General features: G+C 42.2%; 1 protein-coding gene across 5 annotated transcripts in view; it reads left to right on the top strand.

Moving 5' to 3' along the window:
- The window catches only part of LOC130380890 (histone deacetylase 4-like), a 143,307-nt gene that overhangs the window by 2,873 nt on the left and 122,156 nt on the right, over nucleotides 1–18,278 (top strand). For 3 of the 5 annotated variants that reach the window (XM_056588299.1, XM_056588294.1, XM_056588295.1), the window contains exon 2: nucleotides 1,541–2,105. In XM_056588299.1, the coding sequence (XP_056444274.1) occupies nucleotides 2,081–2,105 (25 nt within the window). In that variant the 5' untranslated portion in view covers nucleotides 1,541–2,080. Of the gene's footprint in view, nucleotides 1–1,540; nucleotides 2,106–18,278 lie in introns of those variants that run through there. The other 2 variants (XM_056588296.1, XM_056588298.1) reach the window with 1 other exon arrangement.

Here is an 18,278-nt window from a genome sequence, read left to right as displayed (position 1 = left end):
AGTTGTAGGCCTAATGAATGACGGTGCCATCTTGCGGCCGAAGATTATGTACGCACAATTTTGGCATATAAGTCGCTTCGAAATATAAGTCGCAGGGCAAGCCAAACTACAAAAAAACCGCGACTTATAGTCCGGAAAATACGGTAATTACATATTATTTGGGACCAAGGCCGTTACAGTTTTTCATAGTCCAGAAGAACATGGATGCCTCCTTAGGACTTACTTGTTCAATGATAATACAGATAAGAACTTCTTCGCTCAGGAGGATAAGTCAGATTAAGCGACGGACTGGACGGTCTGGCATTCGGGCAGATGCCAGAGGGGCCGCGGCCTCTCGTGGGCCGGCCAATCATGCTTGTCGGGTTCGCGCGGCCGCTTCGTCGCAACGCGGCCCCACATTATCTCTTGGCCCACTATCACGCATCTATAGTGTTAAACAGCTTCAAATTAGCCATTTGTCTCTAAATCCCTATTCATGCTATATAATAGGAAACAAATCAGTATTTATACCAGATATGAGTGTCTATATACTACAGTCATGGTTGCCCTTAATATTTACATCGGTCTACATTATCTTGTATCCTTATTCAATCAGATGTTTAAAAAATGCATTGTTAGAAATTGAAATACAACAAATCTGCCTGTATTTTGTATATCATAATTGTATTATTGGTTTACAAAAGTTATATGAAGTATGAACTATGAATCGAGGAATTAAGTGACAGAAGGGAGGAGCGGAGAAAATGAGAGAGAAATCCAGGAAATTACTGTTGGCTGACAGTGAAAAATGCGCGAAACTGACGATTTGTTTTTTAAGCCGCCAAGTGCAGCTTTAGCTAGTAGCACCAGCGCTAGCACTAATGTTCAAGACACTGAGCAAACAGACCAGGGGCAGGGAGTAAAACAGGAGGACAGTGAGGAACAGTGAGGACAGTCAGTCTTTATGCATATTAAAGTTAGAGAGTTCATCACCAATGGGGCTACAAAAGTGTGGTTATTTCCGTGCATGTGAAGTTATATCTGTGTGTTGCGGGCACACGTGTGCGTGCGCGTCCCCGTGTGGGGCGCTGGTGGGTGAAAATGCCGGGGCCGTTTTTTAATCCCAGTCCGTCACTGGTCAGATTATTGGCAGAGGTGATGTTACACCAATGAGGACATTACTTAAAACGCTACACAGTGTCCCTTTAAGTCAGGACAAAAGTGTAATTGTCTTCTGGGGGGGCAGTAGCTCAGGAGGTAGCGCGGGTTGGGTGTCGAGGTGTCCTTGAGCAAGGCACCTAACCCTAACTGCTCCCGATGAACTGGCCGTCGCCTTGCATGGCTGACTCCACTGTTGGTGTGTGAATGTGTGCCTGAATGGGCAATGTGAGGCAATATTGTAAAGCGCTTTGGGTGGCCAATGGTTAGAAAAGCGCTAAATAAATACAGTCCATTTACATTCGGCAAATCAATCATACTCCTGCTTATCGCTGATAAGCGAGCGTGTGGCTGCCATCCGTAATGAAGTGGTTCAACTCTGTGATGCTATCTCTGCCGTTAGGCTGGACAACGACACAGCACACCCAGTGGATTACCTCAATGGACCGCTGAATGGGATTGGCCAGCCGCTGGACATCGGCTTCCTGTTATAAACCACCGGGAGGGATTCTTCATCCTTGAGGGCCTGTCCCACACAGCTGAGGACCTGTGTGTGTGTGGTGTGTGGTGTGTGTCCAGAAGGAACAAATACACTAAACTTAACAAACACTTAGCAAACACACACGTTTATCCACACACACACACACACACACACACACACACACACACACACACACACATAGAAGCAGGCACCAAGTCCACTCCAATCATCAGTGCAACTCAAAAATTCACGCGATTATTCTTATCACACACACACACACACACACACACACACACACACACACACACACACACACACACACACACACACACACACACACACACACACACACACACACACACACACACACACACACACACATCCTGTACAGCTGAACGACCCTGGATAGGCCCCGCCCCCCTCACACCCCTCCTCTCGACGGTGGACCCCTAGGTGTCAGCCATGACTTCTCACACTCATCATTCAGGTAAGATATGGATCCCCATCAAGCTCTCCTCTGTGCAGTCTCTCACTACTCTGTTTCTTTTTTACAAAGCAGAAACTAGCAGCCTTGAGCTCCAATGTCCTCACCCCAATCCCTAGTCCTTCACCTCGTTTCACTCAAATCACTGCCTTTATCCAATCTTTGAATAATGCTTTAGTGCTCTATCAACAGCAGATTATTTTATATGAAGCTGTTCCATTTTAGCAGGTAGGGGTTAGGGGGCATCTTGCCCTAGGATGCCTGTAAGTATTCAGTGGACATTCAGTGGTTACAACCATTCATTCACGCATTCACACACCAACGGCGGAGTCAACCACACAGGTCGACAGCCAGCCACACTCACAATCGTGGTCACCTGGGGCCCGGCCGCCGCTCAGCCAACTAGACGGAGAGGCTGCTGGCGTTTGAAGGACGGTCAACAGTATGGGCTGGAGTAGATTAGGGGGTTGGCTGGTTTGATTTGGAATAGCGCAATTAGCTCTGGCTACTTTTCCTCACAGTGCGGAACGATACGTGGTGGTGGGGTATGAGTATGTGTCACCGTTAACTACACTACCGTTCAAAAGTTTGTGGTCACTTCGGGTTGACCCGAAAAGCACAGTTTTTCAATGAAGAAAACATTAAATTGTCTACAGTCTACAGTCTAGACAATGTTAAAGGTCCCATGGCATGAAAATCTCACTTTATGAGGTTTTCTTACATAAATATGAGTTCCCCTAGCCTGCCTATTGTCCTCCAGTGGCTAAAACTTGCGTTCGGTGTAAAACGAGTACTAGGGGCCCTATTTTAACAGTCTGAAACGCAAGTGAGAAGCGCCAAGCGCAAGTAGCTTTGTGGGCGGTTCTATGGCGATGTTGCTATTTTACCGCCACATAAATTACTCTTGCGTCCGGTGCAAATCTAAAAAGGATTGGTCTGAAGTAGCCTAATTACCCGTAGGTGTGGTTTGGGCGCGACGTGCAATAAACCAATGAGAGTGCCATCTCCCATCCCCTTTAAGAGCCATGAGCGCATTTGAATCTGACGAGTTGATATTTTGACAGCGCGTTCGAGTCTCCGATGAGACATATGCATGACCACATGAATTTCAAACTTCAAATGGCTCAGTTTATGGCCAAATAATATGGCCTAATTCACACATGGAATAGCGTTTTCTTCCTCAAATAAATTTCGGCAAAGAAAACTTAACACACATATGATATGCGGTAACTGTGGTTCTATTTAATTATATACGCAATGCATTAACAAACATCGTTTCTTACCAGTATTGTATGCATTATCGTTATCGACTGTATTATGCGTTACGGGTTTAGTTTGCCTGTGTTAAAACAGCACACACGCTCGCCCACTTTCATTAATTGTTTTACACATACACACACGCGCGCCCGCATTCATTCATTATTTTTAACACATTTTTTCTCATGATCAAATTCTCATCAATCCTAAAAGTTATGGGCTTGTACACGATATCTGTGTCAAGAAAATATGTGTTTGCTGTACGGTTTTTGCAGATGCATTGATTTAAAAGTACAACTTATAACCGCTGTATCAGCTGTTCTTTCCCAAATAATTTACCAAGAATGTGGGCTAGGTAGATGAGAGAAGCAAAGTGTATGCACGAGGTGCACAAGCAACATTTTGCATGCGCCCTTAAAATAGCATCTGAACAATGCGCCACTGACTTTAAATCAGGTATTTCCTGGTTTGTGGCCCACTTGTTTTCTGAAACTGCAAAGTAGCACCAGGGAACGTTTGCGCCAGAACACGCCTCCTTCTTTTGCCGAACCGCCCCTTGGGGCGCAAGATCATTCCCTAATTTACAGGCGCGTGGCGGCGGAGGGAAAAGAACGCTCTGCGCCAGTTGCAAACTAGCAACGACACATGTGTTCTGCTTGCCTTTGAAAAAACGGAGCCTCAAGCGCGCTGATTTGGAATGTGGTCCCTTATGTCGTCATAAGGGTTCTAAGCTCTTCCCCTTTCTCTGCTTTGCCAGCCCAGAGAATTTGGCCCGCCAATGAGACACGACCGTGCGAGCGCCACATGTGTGTGTGTATGATTACACAGACTGTAACGCAAGTGTTACAGTCTGTGTGTGTTATGGCGCATAACATGTTGGTTCTTTGACGTCTCTTGTATTTCCACAACAAGACTGTAGTTGGGGTTATCTCAGCCATGGTTGAGAAGGAATTGGGGGAAAGGAACTTTGGCTTTGACTCCCTGAAGTACATGAACTGCGACATGCTGCCTGCCGCCGGGTGCCGCGAGGCACCACCGCCGCGAAGCACCACCGCCCGGCAGCGGGTAGCCGGCAGCAGGCAGCGCCTGGTTCAGTCTACTTCAGATTGATGTGGAAGTGTAAGAACCAGAGACGTCGGAGAACCTGACGAAGTCGTTGGTGATTCATAATATCGTCTGGAGGCGCACACAGCTTTTGGCCGTGGTCATATTTATTATTTGATATAGATATCTATGTATTATATGATATTATTTAGATATAGAGCTCCAGGACTGTAACGCAAGTGTTGTACTCTTCCTTGTTATTTGGATAACCGTTCTGCTGTTGGTGATATGGCGCATAACACGTCGGACTCTCGTCTCTGGTATTTCCATAACGAGACTCGTAGTGGGGGTTATCTCAGCCATGGTTGAGAATGAATTGGGGGAAAGGAACTTTGGCTTTCACTCCCTGAAGTACATGAACCACGACATGGAGGAGAAAGGGATTGTTTATCTCAAATGTCTCCCGCTTGAGCCCCGCTTCCCGCTGCCGAGGGACAACCGCCTCAGCACTGCAGGAGGCAGTGGTGCCTAAGCGATGACCGCTCCCTAGGCAGCGACACAACTGCGGTCAACAATCGCGGGCAACAATCCCTTTCTCCTCCATGTCGTGGTTCAGTCTACTTCAGATTTATGTGGACGTGGAAGAACCAGAGACGTGGGAGAACACGACGCGGTCATCTGAGATTCATAATATCGTCTGGTGGCTCACACAGCTTGTGGCCGTAATAATATATATGATATGATATATATATCTGTGTATAATATGATATTATTTAGATATAGAGCTCCAGGACTCCCGTGTGTTCTAGAATATTTACAGAACACAGCTAAAGGCTGTGTGCGCCTCGCCATTGCGATAGAGGTAGCTCAGCACTGCAAACAGAGCGCATGGTACTTTGGCTGCAAGCTGCTCAGGGCCACACCCCCATCCTCCTCCTTGACCCGCCTCTCTCCTCCTCATTTGCATTAAAGCAGGTTTTTTCAACCTTGGGGTCCCGACCCCATGTGGGGTCGCCTGGAATTGAAATAGGGTCGCCTGAAATGTCTAGTAATTTATTAAAAAAAAAAAATATTGATTTAAAAATATATATATATATATATATTTTTAAATAAAACACGACAAATAATCGTACATAACTGTTTCCTATACTTTAATCTTCTCGAATATAAATCTAGTTCAAATAAAATGCAGCAAATATCTGAGCTGGTGCATCTTTGAGTGCCGCGATCACGTGACTGCACAGTTACTAGGGATGCACCGAATTTTTGGCCACCGAAAAATTTCGGCCGAAAATGGCCCAAAAGCGCATTTTCGGTTTTTTGGCCGAAATACTTTTATCACCGAAACAACACGGCCGAAACAGAAATTTGTGATGACGCAAACAAAAAGCGCGGCCAGCACACGCTTGTCTGGATAAGCGCCAATATGTCTGCGGTGTGGAAGTTTTTCAATGTTTCTGAAAAAGACGCACGTATAGCGATTTGCAAAAATTGCAATGCCTTGATTTTAATGAAGTTAGTACACATTCATAGCCATAAATGCAGTGCTACTAGGGTTGTATTACCGAGTATAAACGGTATAAACTTTGAAACTAGGTCAACCGCCATCTTCTCCGTCAACTCTCCTCTCACACTCGGTGACAGCTTCTGGCAGTATAATATAATTTTATCTATAATATCACAGCCAAAAACTCTGTGCGCCCCCGGATGGCCGTAGCGCGGGGAGATCTCGTAGGGATTGGGCTTTGCAGGGTTTATTACCGGCGTTGCTATGGTTACCGGTCTTGCGTGTTCCAACGCTTTATTAGGACGCCTATCTATTAGGTTTGTATATTTTTTTTTTTAATGAAAAAACACATAAAAAATAAAACAGCGCACAGACAACTCCCAAACTTTTAACCTTTTTAACCTAACACCGTATACCGTGGCAACCCTAAATGGTACTAATAATTGTCTTTCGTTGTTTCGGTTTTCGGTTTTCGGCCTTGGTTTCCTCATTTTTGGAGTTTTCGGTTTCGGCCAAGAATTTTCATTTCGGTGCATCCCTAACAGTTACATTACTTGAGTTCAAGCTCAAACCTGTAAAATGTAAAAACAAACTTGCAATCAGAGTGTATAAAACAAAATGGAAAGATTTATTCGCCCGCCTGGCCCTGTCCCTCCAAAGACAGTTCCAAGAGGGACTGTGGCACAGACACCAAAGACACAGCGAACATACGATTCAGTATGGATTTACAAATGTGATGGAATGCTACGAGGAGAAGCCGAAATGTCTGCTATGTAGTAAGGTCCTGTCTGCCGAGAGTATGAAGCCAAACAAACTCGAAAGAAACTTTGAGACACCACACAAAGAGCATGTCGGCAAACCAAGAGCTTTTTTCGAAAATAAATTTGCCGACCGAACAAACAGCAAGTGTAGTATTTCAAAAAGGCTGTGACTGCTAGTGAACGGGCCCTGAAGGCTCGCTCTTGAGGTGAGCTATCTCATTGCTAGGAATATGAAGCCACATAGCATTGCTGAGACTTTAATATTGCAAGCTGCCATCGATATGGTGAAAACGATGTGCGGGGAGGAAGAAGCTAAAAAAATAACTAAATTGCGCCCATTGCAGACATACTGCACCAGGTCGTAACCATAGTGAATTACATCAAGCCACATCCTCTGCGCGCACGTCTGTTTGCAACACTGTGCGCCGACAAGGGCTCTGAATATGAAAACTTACTATTTCACACGGCATGGTGGTTGTCGAGAGGTTACCAGCAGAAAATGTGCCTCCTTGCATATATACCGGACATCTTTGTAAAATTGTCAATTTGTGCACTTATCCTGGCTACTCTGTATTTGTTCACAGTATAACAAAACACGTTAAAAAAAAAAAATCTAGATAAAAAAATGTCTCTAGGGTCGCCAGAAATTTTTGACGTCAAAATGGGGTCACAGCCCAAAAAAGGTTAGGAACCACTGCATTAAAGCTACAGGCACCGAAACGGCACATTTGGGGAAAGCTCGATGTGCGACTGGCTCGTAGTGGCTGTAATTCTGCACCAAGGCTGAATTTCGGGAACGTCTTCTAATACTGTGTTTGGGGCCTATTAATATCTATATTAAAGCATCCATAAAGCAGCAAGCCATGGGACCTTTAATGTGGTAAATGACATGAAATAAAATTCTAGCTGGAAATGCAGATTTTTAATGGAATATCTAGTGCCCATTTCCAGCAACCATCACTCCTGTCTTCTAATGGTACATTGTTTAGCTCATGCGTTTTAATGGAAAACATGAAACTCTCTGGATGTGCCCAAACTTTTGAACGGTAGTTTATAATCTTAAAATAAAATAAGAAGGAGAGAAAGGAAAACAATTCAGCTTGCGAAAACCCTTAAGTTACAGCTAATAAAGTGCTATCTGGCTCTGCGACGTCTGCTAGCTGGAAGGTCAGTAGACCTTGTGAGGCGCCGCTGACACTCTGGTCTGGTCACAGCCTGATTGGTTTAGGGCTCTCCCCCGACCGACAAGGTCCACTTCCTCCTCTCCGGTCTGCGGCGAGCGGGGCCGCCGTCGGCCATGTTTGCTCTGCACACCTAGTGTGTGCACTATAAATACCATTGCAACGGTAACGGCCGGGAGGCCCGCGGGAGATGGCATGGCAACAAGTGTCTGCTGGACGTACTCATCTCTCAGGACGGGTGTCGTGAGAGATGGGGAGACGAGACCCCGACTCGTTTGGATTACAATTTTATGAATCATATAAATTCTAATTCAATCTTAATTAAACTCATAAAGCAGTGTTTCCCCTATATGCATTCAGCAGCGGCGCACCGTCAGCGCTGGATTGTCAGCGCTGGATTGTCAGCGCCAAACATTTTTCTTTTATGCAAATTATTTTCTTTTTGCAAAAAAGAAAATAATTTCAAGGGACATTTTCTCACAGCAGATACCTTGACTCTGTTGGTTGTTATGTCATATTTTGGAAGCTTAATCGGTACATTTTTCCCAAGAAAATCTCACCAGAAGTAACCATTTAAATGGTTATTTTTCAAAGTTGTCTTCCGGGGGGGGCATGCCCCCGGACCCCCTTAGCGTTGCTAGGTTACCAACTCACAGCACCACTGCTACAAAAAAATCTAGGGGAAACACTGCATAAAGTATTCAGAAACTTTTGTTATGTACCTGTTGTTTTGAGTTAATCTGGGAGTTGTTCAACCCTTCATCACACTGTTCCACCGGTGAAACCGCTTGTGAATACAAAAATAACTCCAGGTTTAACAAATGGGTACTTTAAATAAATTTCATGAAGAGGACCTTAAGGCCTGACATCATGACTCTTTTGAGGAAGGTCCTGGGTAGGAGTGTGAATCACAGGGTACTCACGATACGATACACAATACAGTATTGCGATACAGCGATTCTGCAATAATCTATATATTGTTAGACAATCCTATGACGATACATCACGATGGTTGTCTAACGATGAATACCAAATGACTGGGAAAAGGTAAAGTGCTGGATTTCGGCCTTTATTTACGGTCCAAACTGTGTTTTTCAATGACTCGTCAATGGTAATTTAACTTCAGTTCAAGTTTCCTTCATTCATCTTTAGTGATCGACCGACATATCGGCCGGCCGATATTATCGGCTAATATTTGCGTTTTTTACGTATATTGGCATCGGCCGATTTTTTCCGCAGATTTTATTTTGATTATGTTATTATTATAATTATTTTATATATTTGTTCCCGGCATGATTTACAGACTAATTAATAAATGTTCCTTTTTTAAATTGAGGGAGCTAAAGCAGTATTGGCTCCAAATATCGGCTCAAGGAAATCGGTATCGGCGTATCGGTCATCGGCTAAGGCTGATGAAAAAATCCATATTGGTCGATACCTATGTGTTGAGCGTGCACCACCTCGAGAAGCGGGGAAATATATTCAGAGTGCCTTTTTTTATTGATTAAAATATAGATATTTTCGGGGAGGGTGTATACGGCATCTTGCTCATCTTGCTTGGGATGCAGAAGTGCAGGGTTCGACCCCACCACCCTATACCCCACACTTCCACCAGTATAACAGGGCCTGCAACATCGCAAGATGAAGGGCTCTATTTTGGGAGCAGTGCCACATTAGTCATGTTGGTTGTTATGTTGTCAGTGAGGGATGTTCGATCATTGTTTCGTAAGTAATCATGAAATGATTCGTGATTATTGGGAGACATTGTTGTGTTTGCAACTGCAGCAGCATTTCTCATGCGAGACACAAATAAGCAAAAAATTTCATGATGCACTCTGAAAGTATTTGTGCAAAAAAAACACACAATATATTCAATCGACTCTGGGAAAGTCCTTCCTACGTGCAGACTAAATTTAATTCCTTTTATTAATTATTCTGCATGCTGAGTCAGCAGAGCGCTTGGTCTGTTGGCGTCAGCACGGCTGTCTTTGTGTGTTTGTGTTTTTGTGTTGCGTTGCCGTGGGTTGGGTATCTGAATGTGTTGTCGCTACACCTGGATGTTTGTAATGTGTTGAGAAACCACATAGGTGCACACCTTTGACTTTAGAATAACTGTGTCACTGCGCAGGCTTGTATTACGTAGTTCTTCAAGGAAAGTGGTCAAATCCAAAGGAATAGCTTTTAAGAGAGTTTATTTGGTATCTCGTATTTTCGGTATGGTAAACTGATACTCTGAAGCAAAGAGAGATTGAAGATGTGTCTAAGCACGTGCGAGCGTTCTCCTAGCTGATCAATAGACCTTAACCCTGTCCAATAGCTGCCGGAAGAATTCTCAAGACATGCTCGATCTGTTGGTTGTTATGGTCTGAACAGCGCGGCCCGGAAGTAGTGGGAGGAGCCGGTGTGAAGTAACCCTCGGCTTCCTCGTCTGGTCTGTGGTGCTGCCTTCTGTGGTTAAAGTATTTATTGCAGCCTTCAGTAAGGTCTTGCTCCATAGGGTCTATGTGTGGGTAGATTAGGTTCTTAAAATACGTAACAATCCCTCCTTGGTCATCTCAGATGACCATACAATAATATTTTAAATCATAAACACCATTTACCACACCGAAAACATAGTCAAAGTAGGATAAATCATCAACACCATCAACTGTGTGGGAATAACTCTATCGAATAGAGAAAAACCACTACGCGTCCCATAATACTGAAACGGTATTCACATTGTGGATCTCATAGGAAATACAGGTCATTATTTAACAATACAACAATGAACATATATCTTGTTATCATACAATCATATGGTCAAACAACACACAAACAAAAGTATCCATAGAAATACTAAGCTAATACCCTTCGGTTATGTGCTAAAAGGTCATACAATTTTCAACATGTGCAAAAGTAAAGTAAAAATTGGTAGTCATAATAAAATTTTAAAAATTCAAAATTATTGATAGGCTAGCATGGATTTGGGTGGTTCAGGTGATCTTCGTGTATTGGTGTGTTTTCTTCTGTCGCCGTCGGGCCTGTAATTCATGAACCCAAGACTTGTCCCTCCTTGTCAAGGGCTCAGCTCACAAAGAGGTTACTTTTACATCATGGGAGCCTCCAAACAGGTTCTCCATCGTCGTCGTGTCAGCAACAGGTGGCCTGTAAACAACCGTCTCAAAGAAGATCAACAGTACCATTATCAATGCAGCGATACAGAAATAACGGGTTGCACTCGCAACCAAACAATACTATATAATAACAAACACAACTCGTCTTGGTGGTTCAATAACTAATTATTCAAGTAAATCCAGGATATTGATTATTTTAGTCACAGGTGCTACAAATGGTGGCGTTTATTCTATATATTGTAACTGGATAGGTTCGGGTTCCTCAGGTGGTATCTCATCCAAATTCAACGGATTATATCTGATTCCTACGTAAGCATGAATGCCACCTGGCACTTCTGTAGCGCCCACTGCTGTGGTGATCAGCCGATTCAGTAGCCCTCGTGCGCAGGGAATACAACAGCAGCCGACAACAATTAACACGTCTACTGCCATTATTCCCGCGATGAGTACTGACTGGATCATGCCTTTCCACCTACCAAACAGGTTCTCCATCCATCCAGCTATTGGGTCACTAATACCGGAGTTCTCAGCAAACTCCAACTTGAGGGATTGCAGTCCGGCCAACGCCCTGGCCACGGACCCATCTGGTGCTGTGTTATTGGGGATAAAAGTACAACATGTTGTCCCTATCATCCCGCACACCCCTCCTTGCTCTGTCAATAACATATCCATATCTATATATATTCCTTTTAAATTTATCTGGTAAACTGAACAAACTGTTGCTGATTATGATACATGTAATTTATCCAAACAATATATATATACATATTTTTATATGGTGGACAACCAAAACAGAACCGATTCAAATCCTGCCGTTATTTGATTTCCTCATGTGACTGTTACTCCTTGCTCGGCGGACGTAGTTTATAGGCTCCGGGTGTGTCTGCATCTGGTTCTGGAACTTTTGTTTCTATTGTAGAAATACAAACTCATGTACAGCAGTTAGTTGTTCAAAAACATATTTCCTATAATTCTATTTTTAAGTGTTCTAATGGAAGTCCATTATGGGACCCTAGAAATGTAAGCGTAAGCATGAATCTAACCGTAAGCATTACGTGCAAAGTTAGCTGTGTCAGAGTGATACACGGTACTCATCTTGCTTCTGGAAACATTGGACCTGAAAATTGTATGCGTTTCAAATATGTTTGTATTATAATTGATAATGCCTCATTTGTATTCCTTCATCTAACCAATTCTAGTTAGTGCTTGTACAGATTTAAAATTTTTGTTTTGAGTGTCCCATTCCTTATTCTGAGCTGATTTCATCCTTCAACCTTGATTTAATATTCACACTACATCCCTCCTTGCGCATTGCTTCAGCCATGCGCATTCAATTAACCAATCCTAACAACGGTGTAGTGCAACCAAGTTGAAGTTCCTTTCCTTAATCATTTGTACATTAACCAATCTATTGTGAAGAGAAATGAAGACCAGTACATACAAATCCAAAGGTCAATAGTGGAGGGTCTATGCAGCCGTCTTGAGACCACGCTGTTCTTAAATGCAGTAACCCGTAAATGTTTCATGAGTCAGTATACCTGTGTGCCGTAACTTATCAGAGTACAAGAAAAAAATAATAATAATCAGACTATGAAACGCTGACGTTGTATCAAAGCGTTACAGTAGTAGCAGTGGCATTTGAAAGGTTTATCCACTACTTCTGAATCTAAATTGAGCCTATATTGTCCCTGGCGAGCAGATGTATCGCTAATCCATTTCTTATCTATAAACCCAAAAAGATGAAAAAAGGGAAATAACAATGTTAAAATTTGTATGTTCAATATCACTTCTTTGTAACCGTATCTGGTTCCAACAGTTACCTTCATTATACTACCCGATTGTCCTACACTAACTATGTATATTGGATGACCTAATCTTCATTTATTCTACGTATTGTTCGCATTTGATGTTGTCCACACTTTGATTCACTCCTATGTACATTGCATACCACATCAAACGTGTATACGCCTTATTCTCTGCCTTTTGCATACCACATCAAACGTGCATATGTCTTAGCAAAGTGAAGTAAAGTAAAACGCAGTTTTATCTTTACTTATTTATAGCTATACATGTCCCGGACACGTCCATTACTATTTCCAAAACAGTTTTTTTAGCTACGCAGGTCCCAGACCTAACTATACCATTGCATGAACAGTATTTATTATTATAATTATCTAGTTTTTTGTTGGTCAACATCAAATCGATACATTAATTCAACCCTTTAATCCTGACCCACTTGAATTCTCCCCGAAGGAGCCCGTGATTGTGAATTCTCCCGGAGCCTCCCATTGAGCTCCACCGTCACCACCTCAGAACACTGCAGGAACGATTAGTCGATTAACGCGTGGCTCGGAGGCTCCCAAGGAGCGCCACAATCTAACGTCTGACACCAAGTCTATGGGGGAATCTTGAGCCAGGTCAATCAAAACTGTCTAAACTAGGTAGAATAAGAGTCATCCGAACTCACAATAATTATGCACATCTGGGTATCAAATACAGGGTGAAATTCTAAAACAAAACAAAAGCTGAACCTAAAAGAAAAATTCAGAAGTTATTGGGTGAAGCAAATGTTATTGCAAGTTAATTATAATGAACCATTTTCTAATTATAGTTTTATATGTTGTATGCTTTCAATATCCCCTCGTGTATGTAACAGTCGAGTAACCTCCATTATTTTGGTGGCTCTGACACACACAAGAGGACATTCACACATGGTATATGAATCCACCATTTGTTTTCATTTTATATTTTTACTTATTTTTATTTTCATTTTATTTTTATCTCTATATACACATTCTTAAGAAAAGCACGAACGAAGATGCATCATAACATGCATCAACAGACCTAAAGATAAGCATATTATTCAACAATTTGAGACCTCAGATGGGATTTCTTCCTGCGGAGCCTTTCATTTTCTAAAGGGTCCGCAGAGAGGTCCGCTGAGTGGCCAGGAGTTCTTACACATTCAGAAGTGTTGCTGAAGACAGCTGCCTCACAACAAACCAAAAGCCTTTGTTAACCATATGGTCATCTAAGTCATCATTCCTTAAGATGTCATAAATATGGGGTTGGCCGTTCCTTATCACTTGCGTCTCTGCGCTTCTCTGGGGATCAAGGATAACGGGCCCAAACCAACACAGGACAACAAAGGAACAGAGTGAGAACTGATTTCCACTAACCTCAAAGGATTTTGAACGACCCTGCAGAATAACAGGGTGACAAGACCACATGGGAAAATACAAACATACAAAACTTAAATTTGTACATTATCAAAATATCTTAATATTAAAAATCTGCATTTCAGTATTAGGCATCATACTTCTGTTGTTACCGGAACGTTGTCAGTTGGGGACAGTCGGGGTTACGTACGGCTGTGCGTTTTGGTTGACCATTAAACTGGTTGTGATATATTGTAATAATCGAGTATCCACTGTCTTGGCGTGTAATGAAAAAACGTAACACGTATATTGTTAATCAAAATTAGGATGAATTATGGATAGAGATGTTCCGATACCATTTTTTCCCTCCCGATACCGATTCCGATACTTATGCTGTGGGTATCGGCCGATACCGAGTACCGATACCAGTATGTTACAAAAATGACTGTGATATGATTATCATTGTGGTAAGGCCTGGGTCAGGTTAAACCCTTTGTAAATGAATGAATGAATAAGGCAAATTAAAGCCATTTATTTTGAAATAGAACAGTATAAAAAACAGTAGTGCAACAGCAACTTAAATAATAGTTATTTTAAAAAAATAATAAAGTGTAGCCACAATTTCTTTAAAGGAGCATTTCACCGGTGCAGACATCAATATGTATTGAAATTGGGTCGACCAATTTGACCAATTTGACCGATAGTTGACCAGAACACTGCAGGAACGATTAGTCGATTAACGCGTGGCTCGGAGGCTCCCAAGGAGCGCCACAATCTAACGTCTGACACCAAGTCTATGGGGGAATCTTGAGCCAGGTCAATCAAAACTGTCTAAACTAGGTAGAATAAGAGTCATCCGAACTCACAATAATTATGCACATCTGGGTATCAAATACAGGGTGAAATTCTAAAACAAAACAAAAGCTGAACCTAAAAGAAAAATTCAGAAGTTATTGGGTGAAGCAAATGTTATTGCAAGTTAATTATAATGAACCATTTTCTAATTATAGTTTTATATGTTGTATGCTTTCAATATCCCCTCGTGTATGTAACAGTCGAGTAACCTCCATTATTTTGGTGGCTCTGACACACACAAGAGGACATTCACACATGGTATATGAATCCACCATTTGTTTTCATTTTATATTTTTACTTATTTTTATTTTCATTTTATTTTTATCTCTATATACACATTCTTAAGAAAAGCACGAACGAAGATGCATCATAACATGCATCAACAGACCTAAAGATAAGCATATTATTCAACAATTTGAGACCTCAGATGGGATTTCTTCCTGCGGAGCCTTTCATTTTCTAAAGGGTCCGCAGAGAGGTCCGCTGAGTGGCCAGGAGTTCTTACACATTCAGAAGTGTTGCTGAAGACAGCTGCCTCACAACAAACCAAAAGCCTTTGTTAACCATATGGTCATCTAAGTCATCATTCCTTAAGATGTCATAAATATGGGGTTGGCCGTTCCTTATCACTTGCGTCTCTGCGCTTCTCTGGGGATCAAGGATAACGGGCCCAAACCAACACAGGACAACAAAGGAACAGAGTGAGAACTGATTTCCACTAACCTCAAAGGATTTTGAACGACCCTGCAGAATAACAGGGTGACAAGACCACATGGGAAAATACAAACATACAAAACTTAAATTTGTACATTATCAAAATATCTTAATATTAAAAATCTGCATTTCAGTATTAGGCATCATACTTCTGTTGTTACCGGAACGTTGTCAGTTGGGGACAGTCGGGGTTACGTACGGCTGTGCGTTTTGGTTGACCATTAAACTGGTTGTGATATATTGTAATAATCGAGTATCCACTGTCTTGGCGTGTAATGAAAAAACGTAACACGTATATTGTTAATCAAAATTAGGATGAATTATGGATAGAGATGTTCCGATACCATTTTTTCCCTCCCGATACCGATTCCGATACTTATGCTGTGGGTATCGGCCGATACCGAGTACCGATACCAGTATGTTACAAAAATGACTGTGATATGATTATCATTGTGGTAAGGCCTGGGTCAGGTTAAACCCTTTGTAAATGAATGAATGAATAAGGCAAATTAAAGCCATTTATTTTTAAATAGAACAGTATAAAAAACAGTAGTGCAACAGCAACTTAAATAATAGTTATTTTAAAAAAATAATAAAGTGTAGCCACAATTTCTTTAAAGGAGCATTTCACCGGTGCAGACATCAATATGTATTGAAATTGGGTCCTATATGTAGTCGAATAATAAAATAAAATTCTAATTTGGTGCCGTCTTGACCGAGAAAAGGCAGAAAGTGACTTTTTGGCGCTTGTGGATTGAAGACAACAACTCCCACCATGCACAGCTTCGCTGGCGGCCACTCCCGCTGATCATCTCCGCCTATCGGACACCTCCTTGTTCCATCTACTAATGGAACAAATCAGCGTAGAGCTTGAACCGACGTCACTAGAGTAGTGACGCTTCCACAGAAGCATACGGCCGTCATCTTTCCTTATTCTGGGTGGAAATAGTAACATAGTTACGCCATTAAATGCGTTTATGTAAACATTTTTAGCGAGAAATGTGCATTTTAATTTCATAATGTTCGCTCGTTGAATTTGAAGGATCAGATATTGTTAATATGCACATTAACGTTTGAACATCGTTACCATGGGAGTGACCGGAGTTGTCAGAACGCTTAATAAAGTTTGACTTTATCTGACTGTTTTGTTGACATTCTCTATAGCACAGCTCGGTCTTGTCTATGCTATGCGCCTAATAATCCGGTGCGCCCTATATATGAAAACAGTTCTAAAATAGGCCATTCATTAAAGGTGCGCCTTATAATCCGGTGTGCCTTATAGTACGGAAAATACGGTAGTCCTCGTTTGTATTTCTTTCGAAATGGTGAACTTTTGCATGGAGCCATCTTCTATGTCAGATCCAGTACCCTCCGCCAATGTACTTCAGTTTTATCAACAGCCTCTGTTATCTTAGCTTCAGACGCTGTGGATGTTAGTTTCTGCTGGTGAAGTCCCACCCACTGGCACTGCTCTAATAGGTCTGTAGCGTCAGTGGGTCCCACCCCCTCGTCGTGCTCTTTAGCGTGACGCGTCTTCAAGTGTTTTATTAAGTTGCTAGTGTTGAAATTAGCAACACTCGTGCCACCCCTGGAAATCTTTTCACGGCATACGTTGCATGTCGCAGTCTTGCTGGTGGGAGCATCCAGCGTGAAATATTGCCACACCGCCGACATGATAACGCTAGCTCCTTGATTGACAGGTGATCAATTCTTCTTCGCCCCTCTGAAACAGCAGGCTGCAGATGGCAGCACAGCGCAACTGTTTTAAGAGCCGCGAAGAAGAACTGTGTCAGCGCTAACGGAGCTAACCAGTAAATAGCTTTCTATTTTAATAAATTACGTGGTATCGGAGGTGCCTGGACTCCAGTACTCGCCGATACCGATACCAGCATTTTCGGCAGTATCGGAGACATTTCCGATACTGGTATCGGAATCGGAACAACTCTAATTATGGATTACATTTTATTCTACTTATGTAATTTAATTGTTCATGATGTGGAGTTTAGTTAATTATTCCTATCTTAAGATCACCGTGTAACTGTCTTACAGGGATCTGGTTTGATCTAAGACCCCTGGGTTGGTGTCCTTTTGTAGGACTTCTTTCGGTTCTGGAATCCGGCTTTCCTAATTGTTGAATACAAGATAATGCATGCATATTGGTGGTACGATATTATATCTATTGCAATCGCTCCAATGGAAGCAATAGTTGACCTTTGAACACCTCACGCAGTGTTATTCAGTTTATTCGTAGTAGCTGATTATAGCAGAATTTAACCCATGTACCTTTAATATTCGCAAAAAACTTATTGTAATTGTGTCTACAGCAGTTAAGCTAACTCTCTCCTTGGGCACCGTTTAAAACCATGTGCACCATTTATTAATTAGACATATTATTCTAGCAGTTGAACCCCGTGTCTGTTTGAACCAGCCTGGTTCTCTACCTGTCTTGCTACACAAAACGCATGTTGAATAGACAGAAGGGCTTACTGTACGTCCACACCAGAAGCGAATTGAGCGACCAAATTGCCGGAAGTCATTCACTTTCTATGGGCAAGAGCGGCCAAAGCGACCAAAGCGACCAAAGCG

This window comes from Gadus chalcogrammus, chromosome 4 (genome assembly GCF_026213295.1).
Source record: "Gadus chalcogrammus isolate NIFS_2021 chromosome 4, NIFS_Gcha_1.0, whole genome shotgun sequence".
Classification (NCBI taxonomy): Eukaryota; Metazoa; Chordata; class Actinopteri; order Gadiformes; family Gadidae; genus Gadus; species Gadus chalcogrammus.
The sequence above is the reverse complement of the archived record's forward strand: the minus strand, read 5'-3'. Positions and strand labels throughout refer to the sequence as shown.